The sequence below is a fragment of the Gordionus sp. m RMFG-2023 genome, chromosome 1 (assembly GCF_954871325.1).
Source record: "Gordionus sp. m RMFG-2023 chromosome 1, tfGorSpeb1-WG-v2, whole genome shotgun sequence".
Classification (NCBI taxonomy): Eukaryota; Metazoa; Nematomorpha; class Gordioida; order Chordodea; family Parachordodidae; genus Gordionus; species Gordionus sp. m RMFG-2023.
Genome location: NC_088775.1, coordinates 39444622 through 39462708, shown reverse-complemented (window position 1 = coordinate 39462708; position 18087 = coordinate 39444622). Strand labels below are relative to the sequence as shown.

At 27.1% G+C, this 18087-nt stretch overlaps 1 protein-coding gene across 1 annotated transcript in view; it reads right to left on the bottom strand.

Moving 5' to 3' along the window:
• The window catches only part of LOC135923004 (probable glutamine--tRNA ligase), an 84632-nt gene that overhangs the window by 15469 nt on the left and 51076 nt on the right, over positions 1 to 18087 (bottom strand). The window contains exons 11-15 of the mRNA XM_065457589.1: positions 17608 to 17738; positions 11401 to 11631; positions 9898 to 10071; positions 9573 to 9774; positions 1439 to 1531 (exon numbers count right to left, since the gene is read on the bottom strand). Of these exons, the coding sequence (XP_065313661.1) occupies positions 1439 to 1531; positions 9573 to 9774; positions 9898 to 10071; positions 11401 to 11631; positions 17608 to 17738 (831 nt within the window). The remainder of the gene's footprint in view (positions 1 to 1438; positions 1532 to 9572; positions 9775 to 9897; positions 10072 to 11400; positions 11632 to 17607; positions 17739 to 18087) is intronic.

Here is an 18087-nt window from a genome sequence, read left to right as displayed (position 1 = left end):
ATCAATGTTTTTTAGACGATGTATTGTTGCGAGGATAATTTTGATCATGTAGTTAATTTAGAAGTATTAAGAAAATTTGATAAGGCTGGGCCAACGATGACAGATAAAATTAAAGTTTTGGAAAAGTAAGTTACTTATTTGGGTCATGTTATTCCGACAGAAGATGAGAGGGTTGCCATAAAAAAATAGTAAAACACTGTCAAATGTGAGAATTACGTTCTTCCTTGGAATGGTGAATTACCATGCGTCGTATATACAAAATTTACATTCTATTTGTGCGCCTTTACGCCGACTAACGAATAAAAAATGTTAGTTGGCTTTGATCAGCTGAAGAAAATAAAATATCTAATAAAGTTAAAAATACTTATCAAAAGTAATAATTACTTATCAAAAGTAATAATTACTTACTCATCCTGTCGTTATTTCTTGAAGGTCAATATAAATATTTTATTTTATAAACTTAGAAATGAATACCTCTAAGGCTAATATTTTAAAGATTATAGTTCAGGATATAAGTTATTTGCTTTTTTGAATTAAAATTATCTAGACTAATTATTTTTAAAGCATGTTAGAAAAAATTCATAAAATTTGCAAATTTTAAAAGCTTATAAATTTAGCAAAAACAAATTTAAAAAATCTTTATTTCCATTTTAAAAAAGAAAAATATATGGCGAGACAAACCATTTCCCTTTTTCTTTATAAATAATAACAAAAGAGTTAAAGTTGATGTTCCTAAATTGGTGATTAATTTAAAATTTGGTCAGACTAAAATGCTGAACCAGAATAACGAATAACATCCTAAAAAAATATATAATCTAAATTGATCTAATCCAAAAAATGAATTTACAAACTTTCGAAACTTTATCGAAAAAGAAGAAATAAACTTTTTTAAATAAAACATGTCCAAAATATTTTAAAAATTTATCATAACGATTTCATTAAAATTTTAAAACTTTTCGAATTTTTTGGACATAACCCTAAGTTATTGTTTGATGCAAATTGAAATGAATGCAAATTAAAATATATGTCAATGAAATAATGAATGCGCTCTCCGCGTAGGATAATATTACTAAATAGTGAAGATCACTGTGGGAACTTTAGTTCAGGCCGATAATTACACAGGACAAAATCATGGTCTATCGAAAAATAACAACAGGTCCATTACCAGTCCTATTATTACCGGAAAAAATTTTAAGACAGATTGGGACCTAGGTCCATGGAAAAAAACTTGTCCGTCAATCTGTCCCATCCGATCCCAATTACACTATTGTTAAATAATATCCATGTTAATGTTTAACAATCAATAGAAATAATGAATTTATAAGTAATATGTTTAATCATTTAATACCAACTTATTCGCTGAAAAAATATCGATTTTTCCCTCCTTTCCCAATGCCCTACATTTTAAAAATTATCATCTATTAATGTGTATGAATACCTTGATGATTTCCAAAACGTCGATAACAATGTTAGCGTACCTAAGGCCAACACTTTGTTTTAGTGTCAATCTTCTAAACGATTTGTCGGCATCCTGTTTAAAATATGGAGTAAAAAAATAAAACAATTAATCTATTTTATACAGGTTTAAATAAGTGCCCTCGTTGGCTTTTTTGTTTAGGTAGGGATAGAAAAAATTATATCTACATAAAGAAATATTTCCATTATAATAAATTTTTTAAAAACAATTTTAATCTTTATCAATATAAGAGATCATTTTTTAACAAAATATTGAATGGTAATTATATAATGAATAACTAGGGCAATTTTCTATCCAAAGTCAGAAATATTGTTTTTAATATTTAAGTGATACAATTTATTTTATATTTAAAGGATAAGAAGTGACTTCTTTATATATATTAGAGACCTTCATGGGCCTAGATTTTAGGACCAAGCCCGGTCCAGGCTCATCGTAAAAAAATTTTAAGCCCAGGCCTAGCCCGGCCCGTTTTTAATATTTAAAAAAATTCCCAAGCCCGCTATAATATTTAAAAAATTTCCCAAGCCCGGCCCAAGCCCATAAAATTATTTTATGTATACTTAACTTAGAAGTAATACTAATAGAAATATAATATTATATTTAGTAATAATATATATATATAATATTAATAAATGATATAAACAAAATTTTGATTTATATTTTCAAATTTTATGGTGTATACATTCATAACCTTTATAGTCTATGAAATGATGTCCTTTTTATGTTTTCTAATTAAAATTTTATTTTCAAATATTATAAAAAGTTTACTTGAATATCTATTTGTCTACGTCTAACAATTGTTTTTAAATCTTTGAATTTGACGCTAACTTGGGAAAATATATGTCATATCGAAAATGTTGGCCATCTTTGGGAACATTTTTGGGAATATTCCCTGATTTTCGTTGTTTCGTGCCCAGGCCGTTGTGTTAAGTTAAGTAAAATTATACTAATTTCCGATTTAAAAAATATATACTCTCCCAAGGTGTTTAGGAAATTTGATAACTAACACTAATAGAATCAGAATGATTTGTTATATTTGTCCTATTAAATATCCTTAAAATAAGCTAAATTTGATTTTAAAAATTTAGGCCCAAGCCCTATTGCAAAAATTTCCAACGAACCCAAGCCCGGCCCAGGCCCGCTAGAAAATTTATAATTAAGCCCAAGGCCGACCTATGAAGGTCTCTAATATATATAAAAAAAATCATATTATTTGGGTAAAATTTTGTCAGCTACTAGGACTTGGTCTACACCCTCCTATACCCTTGTCAGTCGTTTCATTCGAATCATCTTCTATCAGTAATCGAAAACTCATTTTTTAATCTAATCAAAAAACAAATGATTCATTACAAAGCGTTATTTAGCTGGTGAGCAAATGTAACAAAGGGAAATGGGATATAGCTAACGTGTCGCGCACCATTGACTATTATCTTCGAGCAAGGAAACTGAGCAGCTAACAAACCTCCGTTCATTGGTTCAAGAGGCATATCCAAGCAAACCAATAAGATCTTAGACAGATGACAAATTAAGAAACGCAATAGCAATCAGACTAAGGATGGAAATATCTCTACATTACATATATCAAGGATGCGAGGCAGAAGTTGAGTAAAAAGCTCCATTGCCTTTTTAATAGATTTTATATAAACATGAAACTAATAATAAAAATATTCAAAAAACACTGTATAGTAATATTCCAACACAGCTTGGATAGTGTAATTTTTCAATCACTACCAACACTACCTATAAGATATAGATTCCATACAAAGGTTAACATACGTGTATAATCCGAAGTATTGTTAAAGTAGATTATACAATGATATATTTTTTTACATTCCCGTAACATTTTATTTTTAGATTTAGTACATTATTTAGTCATTGGTGCAATTAGCAGACTTATTGTGAGTTGATCTTTCTTGTGCATTAGATTGTTATTTGTAATTATATTATGAGATCTACATTAAATGTGATTGTGTTGATTTTACCAAGTATAAAAAGGTGAGAAATTTGTAATTATACATTTATTTTTAATTTTATTTTAAATTCTAATAACCTTCGATAGTAAAATAAAGGACCATAAGATTGATTCATAATTTTTACAAAAGGATTAAAGGTAAAAATTATCAAACTAAATATATTTTAAGCAGGCGCGTACGCAGGAATTTGGTCTGGGGGGGGGATAATAAATTTTTTAGAAAAATATTATTGTTTTAATATCAAGCATAAATTTATTAGGACTAATAACTATTCCTAATACACAATTTTAAATTAATGTGAATTATAAAAAAAATTATATGTAAAGAATCACTTAAATGACCCAAAATAGAAATTTGAATTTTTTGAGCCTTTACACAAAAAGTTTCTTAGGAATAATTGTATTTTGTATGTTATATATTTACAATGTAAAATCCAATCTTCGTTGGAATTGAGCTAATTTTTCAATTATCTCATTCTTGCTTGTCGTCAAATGCCTATGAATATTCAAAAAATCCAAACCTTTCAATCTACTTTCACATGTTGTACCTCTTGGTATGTTTTTCAGAGACCTGCAGGCCCGACTCCTGGGCCGGACAATATTTTAATTTTTTTAATTATACCAAGGCCGGGCCCAAAAATTTTTTTAAAAAACACCCGGGCCGGACCTAAATTTTCTTAAAAAAACACCCAAGCCGGGCTGTTTTTTAAAACAGCCTATATTTGAAATCGTTAATTAGCTATAAAAATAAAAAATAAATATAATTTTATTTTATAAAATCCAGGCCGGGCCTGAAAATTTTATTTTAAAAAAAGCCGGGCCGAGCCTGTAAATTTTAAAAAAAAGCCGAGCGGCCTAAAAATTTTTTTAAAAATAGCGTAAAAAATCTTTAAAAAAAATCCGGGTCGTGCCCTGCAAATGGTACTTCTGCAGGCCTCTGTTATTCTTCTTAAAAAAGAGAGTGTTCTCTCATTAGTTTACTAATGGGAAGAGTTTATAAACCCTTTTAATACATTGGGAATTTAATCTAAAATGTTTTGAAATAATGCAGAGCTACCATAGCATTTTTTGGGACTATATAAACTATAGTTAATCTTATAAACATAGTTATTCAGCTAGTAAGGCATCATAAGATACTTTAATATCTTCATAATAAAAATCTAACAAATATTTTTTTTTTCTATCACCATCTGAAAAAGGTTGAAGGCTTTTGTGGAAGTAATATTTGCAGATGTAAGTGCTGCATGATATATTAAAAATTCATTTATTTGGGTTATAAATGTATCTGCATCTAAGATAAACTCTTCTACTGATCCTATATTAATAATTTAACGATGAGCTTGCCTTGCTGTCGAGGGAGACAAATATTAAACACGTATAGCTCTGCTTTTGACTCAACAATAAAATATAAAATATGAAATTCTTCATCAACATTAGCCCTAATTTCCTTGAGTTCTGATAAAATGCTCTCCGCTATTCTCATCTTCTTAATCAAATCATTGTCATGTTTTTGAAAAGTAATACTTAAAATAGTTGTATAATTAAATAATACATTCTAATGAGAAATAAAATTTGGAATAATTGAATCCAATAATTTTATTGCTTCTGAGGAAATATTTCTTTCAGGCCATTGTAATATTTCAGTAATAGCAAATAATTGGCTATTCTAACTCCTTAATAGCTGTTAGTGCTTGATGGAAGAGGCTCTATCTCGTTGGACAAGGTTGTAATTTCTTTTTCCCTGTTGGACCAGAAGTTTCAGAAATAATTATTATTTGACTAGAAATTTGAAAATGGTAGATAAATATTACGCCACTAAAAATTTGAAAATAATAAGTAAATATTACGCCGGAAAACTTGAAATCAAAATTAATTGATAAAATAACTTATGAATGTGATAATAAATGTAATATAATATATATTTAATATGAGATACGAATAAATATTAACAAATATAAATTAATATATACAATAATATTTTTGAAAAATATATCCGGCATCTGCATTTTTTGGCTTTGGGGGGGGGGGGGATTTGTCCCCCTGTCCCCCCCGCTGCGTACGCCAATGATTTTAAGTGTGAAACATAAAGTTTAATAGGCGGCAAGACATGCAATAATAATATTGGGACATGTAACATTTTTTCCCCTTTTCATAACAATTAAGATCATAGATACTGCCATATAAAAAATTTATAATTATTCTTCTATTTTTAAAAATTACATTTATTTTTTAAAACGCTCTTATTTGCTAATTATTTTTTATATATTTTAGTATTTTAACGTTATAATTTTCTTATATATTTGAAAAATAAGTTAAAATTTTTTTTAATGGTTTCCTAACGTTTTATTTGATAGCATTTTACTTATCTAGTAATATCATTTTTAACTTGTGAGGTTTAATTAAATCTTACATTGTAATAATACTAAAAATAAAATTTTTATTATTTTATGAGAAAATATTTGTGATATTTATATAAGTGATCCAAAAAATAGGAAATTTCCCAATCTCCCCTTAATATAAAAATATTACATTTTATGGAAAAAACAATTAATTTAAATTATCATATTTTACATTTAATCTTATCATTATTTTATTAATGCATTTCTTCCTTTATACAGGGAATTAAAGCAATTGTTCAATTAAATTTAAAATATCCCCAAAAATATATAACAAGGAGCATACTGTATTATTGGTATTATTTATCTATATTCGTTTCGAAAAATTAATTTAGACCCTTTTCAGGGTATAGTTACACTGGACAGAGCTCTGTTTGGTTACAAGCTATTAGGACTAGATCATTCTCGTACCGGATTTCCTATAACCTTATAATTATCTCTAGCAATGGTGTAATTTATTATGTTGAAGAGTAAAAGACTCAACACAGAGCCATGATGAAAACTTACCTTGATGATAAGGGACAGTCTGGAATTGGAATCTTGGATCAATGCCACCATTGATGTCAAGAAAGTTAATGATAGAATAAGAATAGTAATAATCAAACTTGTTATTAAAGAGAGTTTTATCCATATTTTATCCTGTATGCCTCATAAATGCTATTCCACCTATTGAATTAGCATTTTTAAAGGTAAATTAAAACGGTCATGTAGAATTTTGCGGAGGATTTAACCTAGAACGTCAGAGTCGCAAATGTATATTGGAACTTATGACTCAGTAAAGTTCATTAAAAAAGATATGAACAGTTATTGGCATATTAATAGGTAGTTGACTATATACTACTAAAATGTATGTGTCAAAAGCATAAGATCTTTTGCAGGTGTGGGTTGCATTTCTCTATATAAATGTAACCCTACATTATTACGTTCCCTTACTAAACCAGAGTAAGGTACTATTTTAAATCAGGCATTACAATATGGAGATAAAAGGATGAACAATACAAATCCGCCTTTTACAATAGTTATGAATACTCAAGCAATTGAGGATAATTAAGTAAATTTGAGAATATCATTACGATTGCACAAAAACCACTTGCGACATGACCAGTGGCCCCTACAACGGTAAGGGTCCAAAGATATTGCTTCCAAAAATTTGAGTGGAGATACTTTAAAAAATTTTTTTTTAAATTTAATTCTTTTATGGTTTTACTACACCCATCCATAACCAAATGATTTCTGGTTTATGATATCGGACTCCACCTCGCGATTCCGTTAATAAATATTAAATTAATTAATAAGTGTGGGGGGGGGGGTGTCGTTATTAATTATATTTTAATAAATTTGGTCTATGTATAGCCAATTAGGATGTTATCCGAGATTTCTTGTCATAAAATTATTTTTCCAATTTCAAAAGCCCAAAAATATTAACCAAAAAAAATACAAATGCTTAATTTATAATTGCGCATGTCATAATATAAGAGATGATAAATGGATGGACCATATTAGAAAAAGACATGGTGGGCTTAATTTTAACGATATAAAGAAAAGTTTTTAAATAGTAGCTTTTAAGTATATTTCTCAAAATTTGACGATTAGCAAAGTATTTTTTTAATTAGATAATTAATTGTTTATACTTATCTTATAAGATGGAGGGGAAATGTAATTATTACACGTGTCTTTAGAGGTTAAAGAATCTAAAGATTAAATTTATTTAATTAAACTACCTTTGCTAATATATTATTTAGCTTCTTCTTTGATGATAATTCTGAGACTTATGATTCAGATTGAAAAAACTAGGGATGTACCGATATTTTTTATCGGATCGGGCCGATATTTCACCCATTTTTAAAAAAAGTTATCTAAAATCCATTTATTTTTATAAATAAAATCGAAATTCATTTTTATGCTTAATTTTTTAATAATAATAAATAATTAATAAACATTCTGCTATATTGCGCATTCTCTTTATAGCGATAATCTCTTCAGAATCTGTTTTTAGTGAAATTGATAGTCGCCATCTCCGCAGACTGACCTCTGATAAATTTGAAAATTTATTTCAAATATATTTGTTTATTACTTATTATGTAAATAGATTAATGTTATTACTTATTATATAAATAAGTGATTTATCAATAAAAATATATTATATACTATTAGAATTGTAATTGAATTGAATATAAACTATAACTGATCATTATAAAATGTTTAAATGACATACGTTATAGTATAGTTAAATTATAGATGTTATACTAATAAAAAGTATATTAAAAATTAAAACCATTGGTATCTTTACAGAATACAAAATTATATATGATATCCGATAGTTAATCGCCCGATATCAATTTAATATCAGGAATATCGGATTGACCTCCAAAAAGTGGTATCGGTTCACCCCTAGAAAAAATCTTTCGTTTATTTTACCTTATCGTCTACTTTAAAAATTTTCTGTTTTCCCTAATTTAACAATATATATAAATATTTATTAACCATTCCTAATATCTCATGTACCGGAAGGGTTATGAGTAAAATTAATTTAATTAAAACAAGACTTCGTAGTAATTAAATATCCATTTCTTAATAATTTAACCATTTTATCAATGGAAAAAATTTATTTAAACAATTAAAAAAAATAATATTAGCATATATATTTTTTTTTACATTTAATTTATATTATATATTAAAGATTGATGCAATAGAAATTATTTTTGAAATTTATGGGTGTGAAAAAATAATTAACCATTTTTTTCAAATGGTGGGGGGGGGGGTAGTTTCAGGGGGTTATTCTGCTTTCGTCGCTCAGAAAATGTAGGGGCCACTTGGCATGACTAAAGGGTCTAAACGAGGACCCTTCTAGTTTTATTGACAAGGCAGAAATTGTGAAGGCTTTAAAAAATATGAAACATGGTATGGCGGCTGGTATTATATTCCGCAACTGAGAGTAGAGTGGTGGTCTAATTTCATCAATGCAGTCATTCATAGCGGAGGGATTAGGAAAATATCATAACAATTCCTATTTTTAAGGGAAAGGCTGCCCTATTAATAGCGGTTCTTTTCGTGCAATAAAATTACTATACTATGAAACTTTTTGAAACGGTGATTGAAAAAAGGTAATAGTTTGTGGTAAATATAGATGAGATGCAATTCAAGCTCATGACAGATGACAACCGATGCTATATTTAAGGTAGCTAATAGCAGGAAAAAAGCCAAGCTAAAGATAACCCGTTATATTTATGTTTAATGATTTAGAAAAGGTGTTTGATAAGATGCCTTGAGATTTAATACAATGGGTGCTTGGTAAAAGTGGTGTCGGTGAGTTTAAACAATTATTTCTTTTTACAAATCATACATTTAAGATATTCTAGTAGGTGAAATGCAGAATTTAGAAATCAATGAAGGCTTGTAATTATTTTCAATAAAAAAAGAGTATCAATATTGATATTAAATTAATAGTATATGTGTATAATATGTAAATCCTAATATATAATATCCCATTTCTTTACAAAAAAAGCGCCCCTTCTTGGTCACCTCAAGTAAAAAATTAATTTAAAAGTTTAAAATAATAAATTTAATAGTTAAAATGTTATAAGAAATATCACAAAAGCAAGCCTATTAATAACTAGCTTGCATAATTTTGGTAATAAAAAGAATAAACGACTACTAAATAATTTGTTTAACCAAAAAAAGTTGAAAATTTTAAATTTTAAATTTCGCATTTTAAATATTAATAAACATTCTTAAAATCCGAGCGCTCGATATAGATATTAGCCCCAAAACGAACCACATGACTACCACGCGATTGGTCGACTGGGAAATCGGGAACGTTCAATTCCAACCAACCAGAGCTGTCTTTTGAAGCTTCGAAAGGGAAAAGGGTTTTGATTTCGTCCCAATTCACTATGGTCACTTTAAGGGGTTCTAGAACGACCATAGCTCTGTTTTTTTTGAAACATGAATATTAGAAAATAACGTACTCAACATACATCACTTTACGATTCAAAAATATATTAGAAATTTAAATTAGTATATAATTTATGTTGAAAATAAAAATCTATAACCTTTTAGCTGTATAATTGAGCTCGTCCCTAACAAATGACTCTAACATTTCGATGTCCACATTAGTTAGAGCGGTAGTGACCCCAAGGGAAAGGCAAAACTTGTTAATAGCAGACGGAGGGTAGCCTCTACGTTTGAGGGCAGTGAGAGTATATAATCGGGGATCGTCCCAATCCCTTTACAAGATTATTTAATAGGGATTGAATAGTTTAATTTATTTAACAAATTATTTATATCTCGTTTTTTTATTTTATTATTAGTGTTTAAATATTCCCATCCACACAATCACCAATTAAACAATTTAGATACAATTTCCAAGTATTTATCTCGAGTTTTAATCTTCAAATGCTAGATGTAATCCTATTGGCTCTTTTTTAAAGGATGAAAATTCCAAACTATTAGTTGAAGTTAATTTAAAAAGTATAAATTTTATAGAGTCAACTTATTTTTAAATTATAAGATACAATTTGAGACAATATTCATTTTCACATTTCTTGAAATAGGCAAAAATATAACAAAAACCCCCAAAATTAAATTTTTTTATAAAACTTTTTTGTTTCTTTCCCATTTATGGACAAATGAGTAATAAAAAAATAAAGCGAGAGGTGTTCCTGTACCGAGAAAGTATATAGTCCTTGTTAAATATGTAAAAATTTTATAACCTTAAAAAATTTACTTTTGTACTTTTCTTTTTCTATATGTAAAAACTTTTAATTGTTCTTTTCTTATTTAACCTTAAAAAAATAAATTGTTTTATTTTTGTAGATAGTTAAATTTTGTACACTATATATATCGAATGAAATTTTGTAAATTTGTAATATATATAATTTAGATAAACAAAAAAAAGTAATTTAATTTATTGTTTTTTTCACTTGCCTTTCTTGTGTTATCAGTCCTCTATTCGTACTCCCAACAAACAATTTAAATTAGATATTATTTAGGTTTTAAAGAATACACTTGACAACTTTTATAGATAAAAAATATTATTTTGGGGAAAAAATATAAAATAAAAGATTTTAATAAAGTGAAAAAAAGTTGATTTAAGAATTAGTACAATTTGTAATTATCAAAATTACCAAATGATAGTTCGTTTTCAAAACATTATGATAGTATTACATTATTAAGCAAAAAAAACAATTGATTTTTATGTTCCTTACGTAAGGCAACATCTATATCAATATCTTTGGCTGTGGTATTAAATGTGTTATGTAATGGTTTTTATTTTTAAAAAATCAGAGATCTGCAGGTAAAGAAAGCTGACCAGCAAAATTAATATGGTTAAAACCTAGGCCCAAGAACAATAGCTTACAAACCCTAGACTGTTTTTATAAATTTAAACCCGGTTAAAAACTAGGAGGTGGATCATTCAAGCATTTATTTAATTCTCATTTTCAAAAGTCCCATATATAATAGCTTTTGATATAAAATTATAAATATAACGATTCTATAAAGGCCCTGTTAAGCCGTACATTCCTAAGATAACTTTAAAAGTTTTTAAAAAAAACTTGACAACTCCGGCCTCTATGAGCTTCGCTATTTTCCTTTTCGAGACGACGGAATGAGTCATGTTGAGCCTACCATACTCCCATTGCACTGGGCAGTATAGATCGAGAGCGTTGCAGAGCCAATAATAGGAGGAACGGCGAGATTGGAATTCCTTAGTGCAGAGGGAGTGAGTTATATCCTCAAAACAGTCGCAAAGACAGTGTGTGAAATCGTAGGTTGGATAGATGCACCTGTTTAAAGAAAAGAGAAATGTAATAAACATCACTAATTGAAAAGATGGATGATGGGGTGCGTGTAGAAATATTTTTATAATATTAATCTTCATTCTCCACCTTCCATATGGATCTTCCACCCAAATAACAAAATTATCCAATTAGACCAGATTAATAATAAATACCAATACAAAATTTTTTTTAATGCTCCTCGCGGCCCATTCATTTATCCATATAATTAAAATTTAAATCCCAATCCCTACTCAAAACGTCACATATCTATTTAGTCAAAATGAAAAACGATCCTACATAAAAACATTATCTTTTTGACCACTTCTACTGCTTCAAACAGAGATGGACACAATTAAGCAAAAAAGTAATTAATTTTAATTACTAATCTTTATCTAAAAACGGTAATCTAATAACATGTAATCGTGATGATACAGAGTATTTATAATTACAAAATTACAATTCCTTTTCATCCCAATTAGTAAAATAAAAAATTAATCATAAAAGAAAGACTTCATTAATTGGCATATAATATAATTATATTTAATTCTTTATTACAATTTGTTTTCAATGTTTGAAAAATATAAAGGTTTTGCACGTTAAAATTACAATACAATATAAAACATTTGCATATAAATTATTATGAACATTATATTTATATATATGATGTTAACAACTGAAATCAAATTCTGTGTTACAAAATGGAATATCATCAATGATGTCTAAATAGGTATTATGAACGTAAACATATGTTGATATCACATATTTTAACATTGTATCTTCGAGGTATTTAATATAAATCAATGGCGTATTTTAACTCTTTATTTATTTCATTTTATAATTATTATTTATATATATCTTTTCTTTAACAATAGAACATAATCATAACTAGTGTTGTTAAACGGCTCGATTTGAGCCGATTTTTAAAAACGGCTAACTCAACATTATAGCCAGGAAAATATTGCCTAAGCATCGAGATCTTGCCAATAGATGTTCAATACTATGTGCCATCTATGAGCAAAACCTTTAGGCTTGCATAATATTATTATGGATAAAATATTGAGTTTGCCGTTTTTAAAAATCGGCTCAAATTGAGCCGTTTAATAACACTAATCATAACGTCACGAAACTATATTTTTAAAACTATTAAATATTAGGGCTGTGCCGATCCATATATTTTTCACCGATCCGATATTTATATTGATTTTTCATCACCCCCGAACCAAATGTAATTAAAAAATCATATTTTTTATGCAAAAAAACGAATTATGCATTTAATTTAATTTTTTTATTTCTACAATAATTAAAAAAAGTTTACGGATATTTAAATAATTTTTTCATTATTCCTCCCGGTGAAGTTAGAATTCCGCAGAAAACGCATTTTGTAAAATTATCTTTATCTTTTGTAAAATCATAATTCAGATACCATATTAAAAAAAATTCTTTTATTTAAAATTTGAACGTTGGTCATAGACCTGCCCAAAGGTGACCATACGTGAATTATATGAACCTTATATAATTATGCCGATTATTTTTCTCAGGGATACCAACAAACCTTGTAACCAAGATATGAGGTTATATGAGGGTGGAACTACATCCGAGCCATAATGCGTATAACAAAGAAAGAAGTAGAATATAAGAATAAAAAATAAAGGTCCTTCTTCCAAAAAACTTATACATTTTAATAATTATTTTAATTTAAAATTTAGTTATAAATTTGTAAATATTAAATTATAAATAATAAATTGGCGTTATTATTTAAAAAGATTAAAAATAAATAAAACTTTGGGGATTCCTTTCTATTTTTATAAAAAAAACTTTTAAAATACGATAAATCTATTTTTAAAATAAATAAAATTTAAGGGGTGTTGTGCATTTGCATTGTTTAAAAAAAAATTATTTAGAAAATATTATTAATGTAAAATATACATAAAATAACAAAAAAAAGAAAAATAAAAGATCGGATCGGGTTTTTACAGGTATTGGCTCAATCCGATATTTTGGAAAACGCTAAATATCGGTGCTAAGTTAAATTATGAGCGATAAAAAATAACGCGTTAAAATAATAAAACTTAATTTAAGGTAAAAATAAAATTTAACTTGAAAATTAAGTAAAATAATTAGAAAAATTAAAACGCGCGATTGATTTATAATACAATAGCTTGAAGGTACAATATTAAAAATATGTAATATCACTTTGTTCCCCCAAAAAGAACTGTCATGAAAATTTTGCTCGACTGTTTCATGTTGATTATCGGAATTAAATTTTCCTTGATAGATTCCACGTATAGCTTTGTTGTGTCATTCGTCTGTAGGCATCGTATGTGATTTTTGTAGTCATGTATAAAATTTTGGACTGCATCAAGTTAATGTTATATCGCATCTTGTTGCTTGATATTATTCATATTATAGTTACCATGATCCGTAATCATAATCATTTTGTAGAGTAATTTCCAGGCGTTGAAAAAAATAATAATTTATATAAAACATATGAGCGCGGGTTACAAAGAAATATATAAACATATTGTGGTGGAATTAATATCGTCGTTCAATGCCCTTTATTATGAATTCCTAGTTAAGATTAACGATCATAGACTAAGTTACTTCTCATTAATATTTGCTTAAAATACTGAATTTGTTTTGCAATCAAACTTTAAAAAATCCGAAAATTAATCTTATATTAAATCGGATAATTGAACATAGACGTAGGGAAGAGTTTTGCAGTTATAATAAAATTTATTAAGTATGAAATAATATTGGCACTAGCTTTCCGTAATAAGAATCCTTTCCCCTCTATAAATGCTGGAAAACATTTCTAAATCAAATGGATATTTAAAATTTTATAAACTCGGTATTTCAAAACAAAATTTAATGGGATTATAAACATATTATAAAAGATGCAAATGAGTTTACTGAAAATGAGGAATGTGATTTGGAGTCACTTTATCACGCGTCACTTTATCACGACGACATTTTATCACGGCGACAATTTATCATAAGGAAACTTTATCAGTGTCTTTTTATCTTGAGACACTTTATCACGAGACCACTTAAAAATTAAAAAATATTTTTTTATTGTAAATTTATATATTTATAGGGCAACGAAATAATTTTGCAGCACCTCTCTATAATGTAAAATTATGGAACAAATACAATTCAACGTTAGAAGGTATCGCCCGAACAACAAATTGTGTTAAAGGGTGACATTATGGAATTCAATACCTATACCAATGTTCTCACCAAACGCTTTGGAAATTTTTACATGGGATTCAAAAAGATATGCAAAAACATAAGGCCCTATATCTTATAATGGGAACAACACAGTCCCTCTCAAATAAATATAAAGATGTTAAATAAAAATGATTTCATATATGTGTTTCGAATTATGGATCAACGGAAATTGGATTTTAAATATAAAATAAATGGAATGGTGCTTTTCTATATAAAATTATAAAATAAATCTTCGTAAATAGATTATAAAATGTTTTTTTTGTCCAAATAAATTAGTTGAATTTCAAAAATTTAAACTTTTATGAAAAAAAAAATATTGGAGCATAGTGTTGTTAAACGGCTTTGATAATTAAATTTAAAAAAAAATTAAATTTATGAAAATTAAAATATGAGTTTTTTTAAATAAAAAAAATTAATTTAAATTTTTTAAAAATCGAAATTTAAAAGGAAAGTCAAAAAATGAAATATTATCAAAATTTATTTAAGTATATCATGATAAAGTGTCGCCGTGATAAAGTGTCGCGTGATAAAATATCGCTAGGAGGAGGAATGTATATGGTATTTATTGTATTAATGATATAGTCACGACTTTTCCATGAGGGTAATATTTTCTAGGAATAATTTTTCAAACAATTGGCTTTAGATCTTATGATTAATAATATTAAATTTCTTTTCGACATCAATATACAATTCCACCCTGTAATACAAAGCGCAGGTAACAAAGATTCAAAAATAACTTTCATTATTTCAGTTGATTTGGGTCTATGAGCCATTTCATACTTTTCCATACATAACTATTGTTGACCCATAAATTCTTGATAAATTTGTATTTTATATTATTTAATCTACTGATATCACTATTTGCGATGATTAAGCTCAATGTGTGACAAGAACACTATCGGTGATTGTTGACTATTAGTGATTTGTTTTAAAATGATTAAATTAAGATAACAAAGAATGTTCACTTTAAAAGAACAAGATTAGAAACAATATAAAACGTACTTTTTTATATCTTTTGGAAATTTACTAGTGATTACAGAGTGCACACGTATGTGGTTTTATGATTTTCATGTTATTTGAAAAAAAATTTGACTGAGTATCGATAATTTCGATTTATTTTGGTCAATGTGAGATTGAATTAGAAGAGTAATTAGAGTTATCATCAGAGTCCAAAAGAAAAGTTAAAAATTCAGAATCACTTATTATATATCGTTAAAAATTATAAAATAAGAATGTTGAAATTATTAATAGTTTTAAATTTTTAAAAAAAATACGAATGAATGATTGCAATTATTAAACGTTTCAAAGAAATTTTAAATATAATTACTAATTCCTAATTATTGGCTTAAAAAATAAAATTAATTATGTCTAATAATTGCATTCATTCATATTATTATAAGATTCAGGACTAACAACAAAGTAATTTTGTTTAACGGTGAGAATGATAAAGAAAACAGGAATGAAATTCATTTAATGGCAATATTCGATAGCAATTTGGTAAAATAAATATTAATTTAATATTCCCCTTTTAAAAAATTTATAGATGATTTTATTAACAATAGATTCTCCCATATCATCTGAGATGTTCTTGTCACACATTGAGTTTAATTGTGAAAAATGATATCAAAAGTATATTAAATGATAAAAATAGAATTTATGAAATAACATTGGTTATATGAGGATAACTATGGCTGAAATAATGAAAGATATTTTGGGATCTATATTAGAGTTCTGCACGGGATGTCCGTTGCCGGACCCGACACGAGCTCGGACATAAAAGATTTTTTGGACTCGGGTTGCAAGAGGAGTCGGACACGTTATAAATATAAATATCCTAAATAATCATTTTAATTCATAAATATCTAACACATTTCATCATTAAAATGTCAATCAGAATAACATGTCATTATCAATTATTATTTTTCATAACATCCGTTTACCATACTATTTTGTTATTATATTTTTGTGTTATTATTATATACTTTATTAACATCATATTCTATGAGGTTAATTATAAAATATATATCTAATATCTATTTAATTAAATAGCCTCAATTTTTTCAATATTTAAAATCGTTTACCAAATTTTAAATTGGTGGAAGACTTATCAAAACGACTTTCCCAATGTAAGTGTTTTGGCTCTTAAATTCCTGACTATCCCTGCTTCCTCGGCTAGCAGTAAAAGAGCGCTACTAGCGGCTGGTAGGGCCTTTGAAGATAGGAGGTTGTTTAAAGACTGATAAACTCGACTACTCATTATTTATGAGTTACAATAATTCACAATATGATACCATAATGATAATGATAAATCTATATAATATGAGCATTATATCATGCACATTATTTTTATATAATCGCAATAATTTTTTAAATTAGATTGTATTTCAACTTTTTAATATTTAAACTGAATAAAAGGTATATGTTTCCAATTTATTAAAATGCAACTTAATATAAATATTGATTATATTACGGGGGTCAAATAAACTTTTATTTACGGTAATAAACATAGTTTTTAATTGTTTTTTGGATATTATAATATTCACACTCAAATTTAAAAAAATTTAGTCAGGTTCGGGTTTTTTTATTCGGGATCGAGTTGTGAAAAAAGATCACTTTGCAGACTTCTATTCTCTATTGTCTTTGCCTTGTGTTACAAAGTGGAATTCGAAGTATATACCTTGATATGATGTAAAATTAATACAATATTCGAGAACAGTTGTTTAGACAATTTGAGTTCTGCAAAAAATATATTACCAATCGTATTTAGTTCGGTGATGGGGTACAAATTTAATTCTATAAGCCACGGGATCAATTTTTCCTTCCTCGAGGGTCACTTTCATTCTCAACGTTGCCATACCTTCTTCTATTTTGCCTTTTTTCATGTCCTTATACGATATAATAATGAATACCGAATATTAAAAATGAACATTTCATATGATGCCCAAATTTTATTAATGTAGTAAAATTCACTAGCTGATTATTGATTAATATTTACTTTATAACTCCAGATTAAATATAAATGAGAAATCCAAGTATTTTAAATATTTTAATATAAAAATAGCGAAATAATCTTCAAACAATTTCATAGAAATAAAATAACTAAGGTATAGCTAGAATTTTTCCAAGGAAAGGAAGGGGATCAATATAAGGTGGTTTGTACCCTTATTATGTTGAGTTCTTTAGATCCACTTATTGCATGCCTTTGGCTATATTACATTTTTCAAAAATACTTTT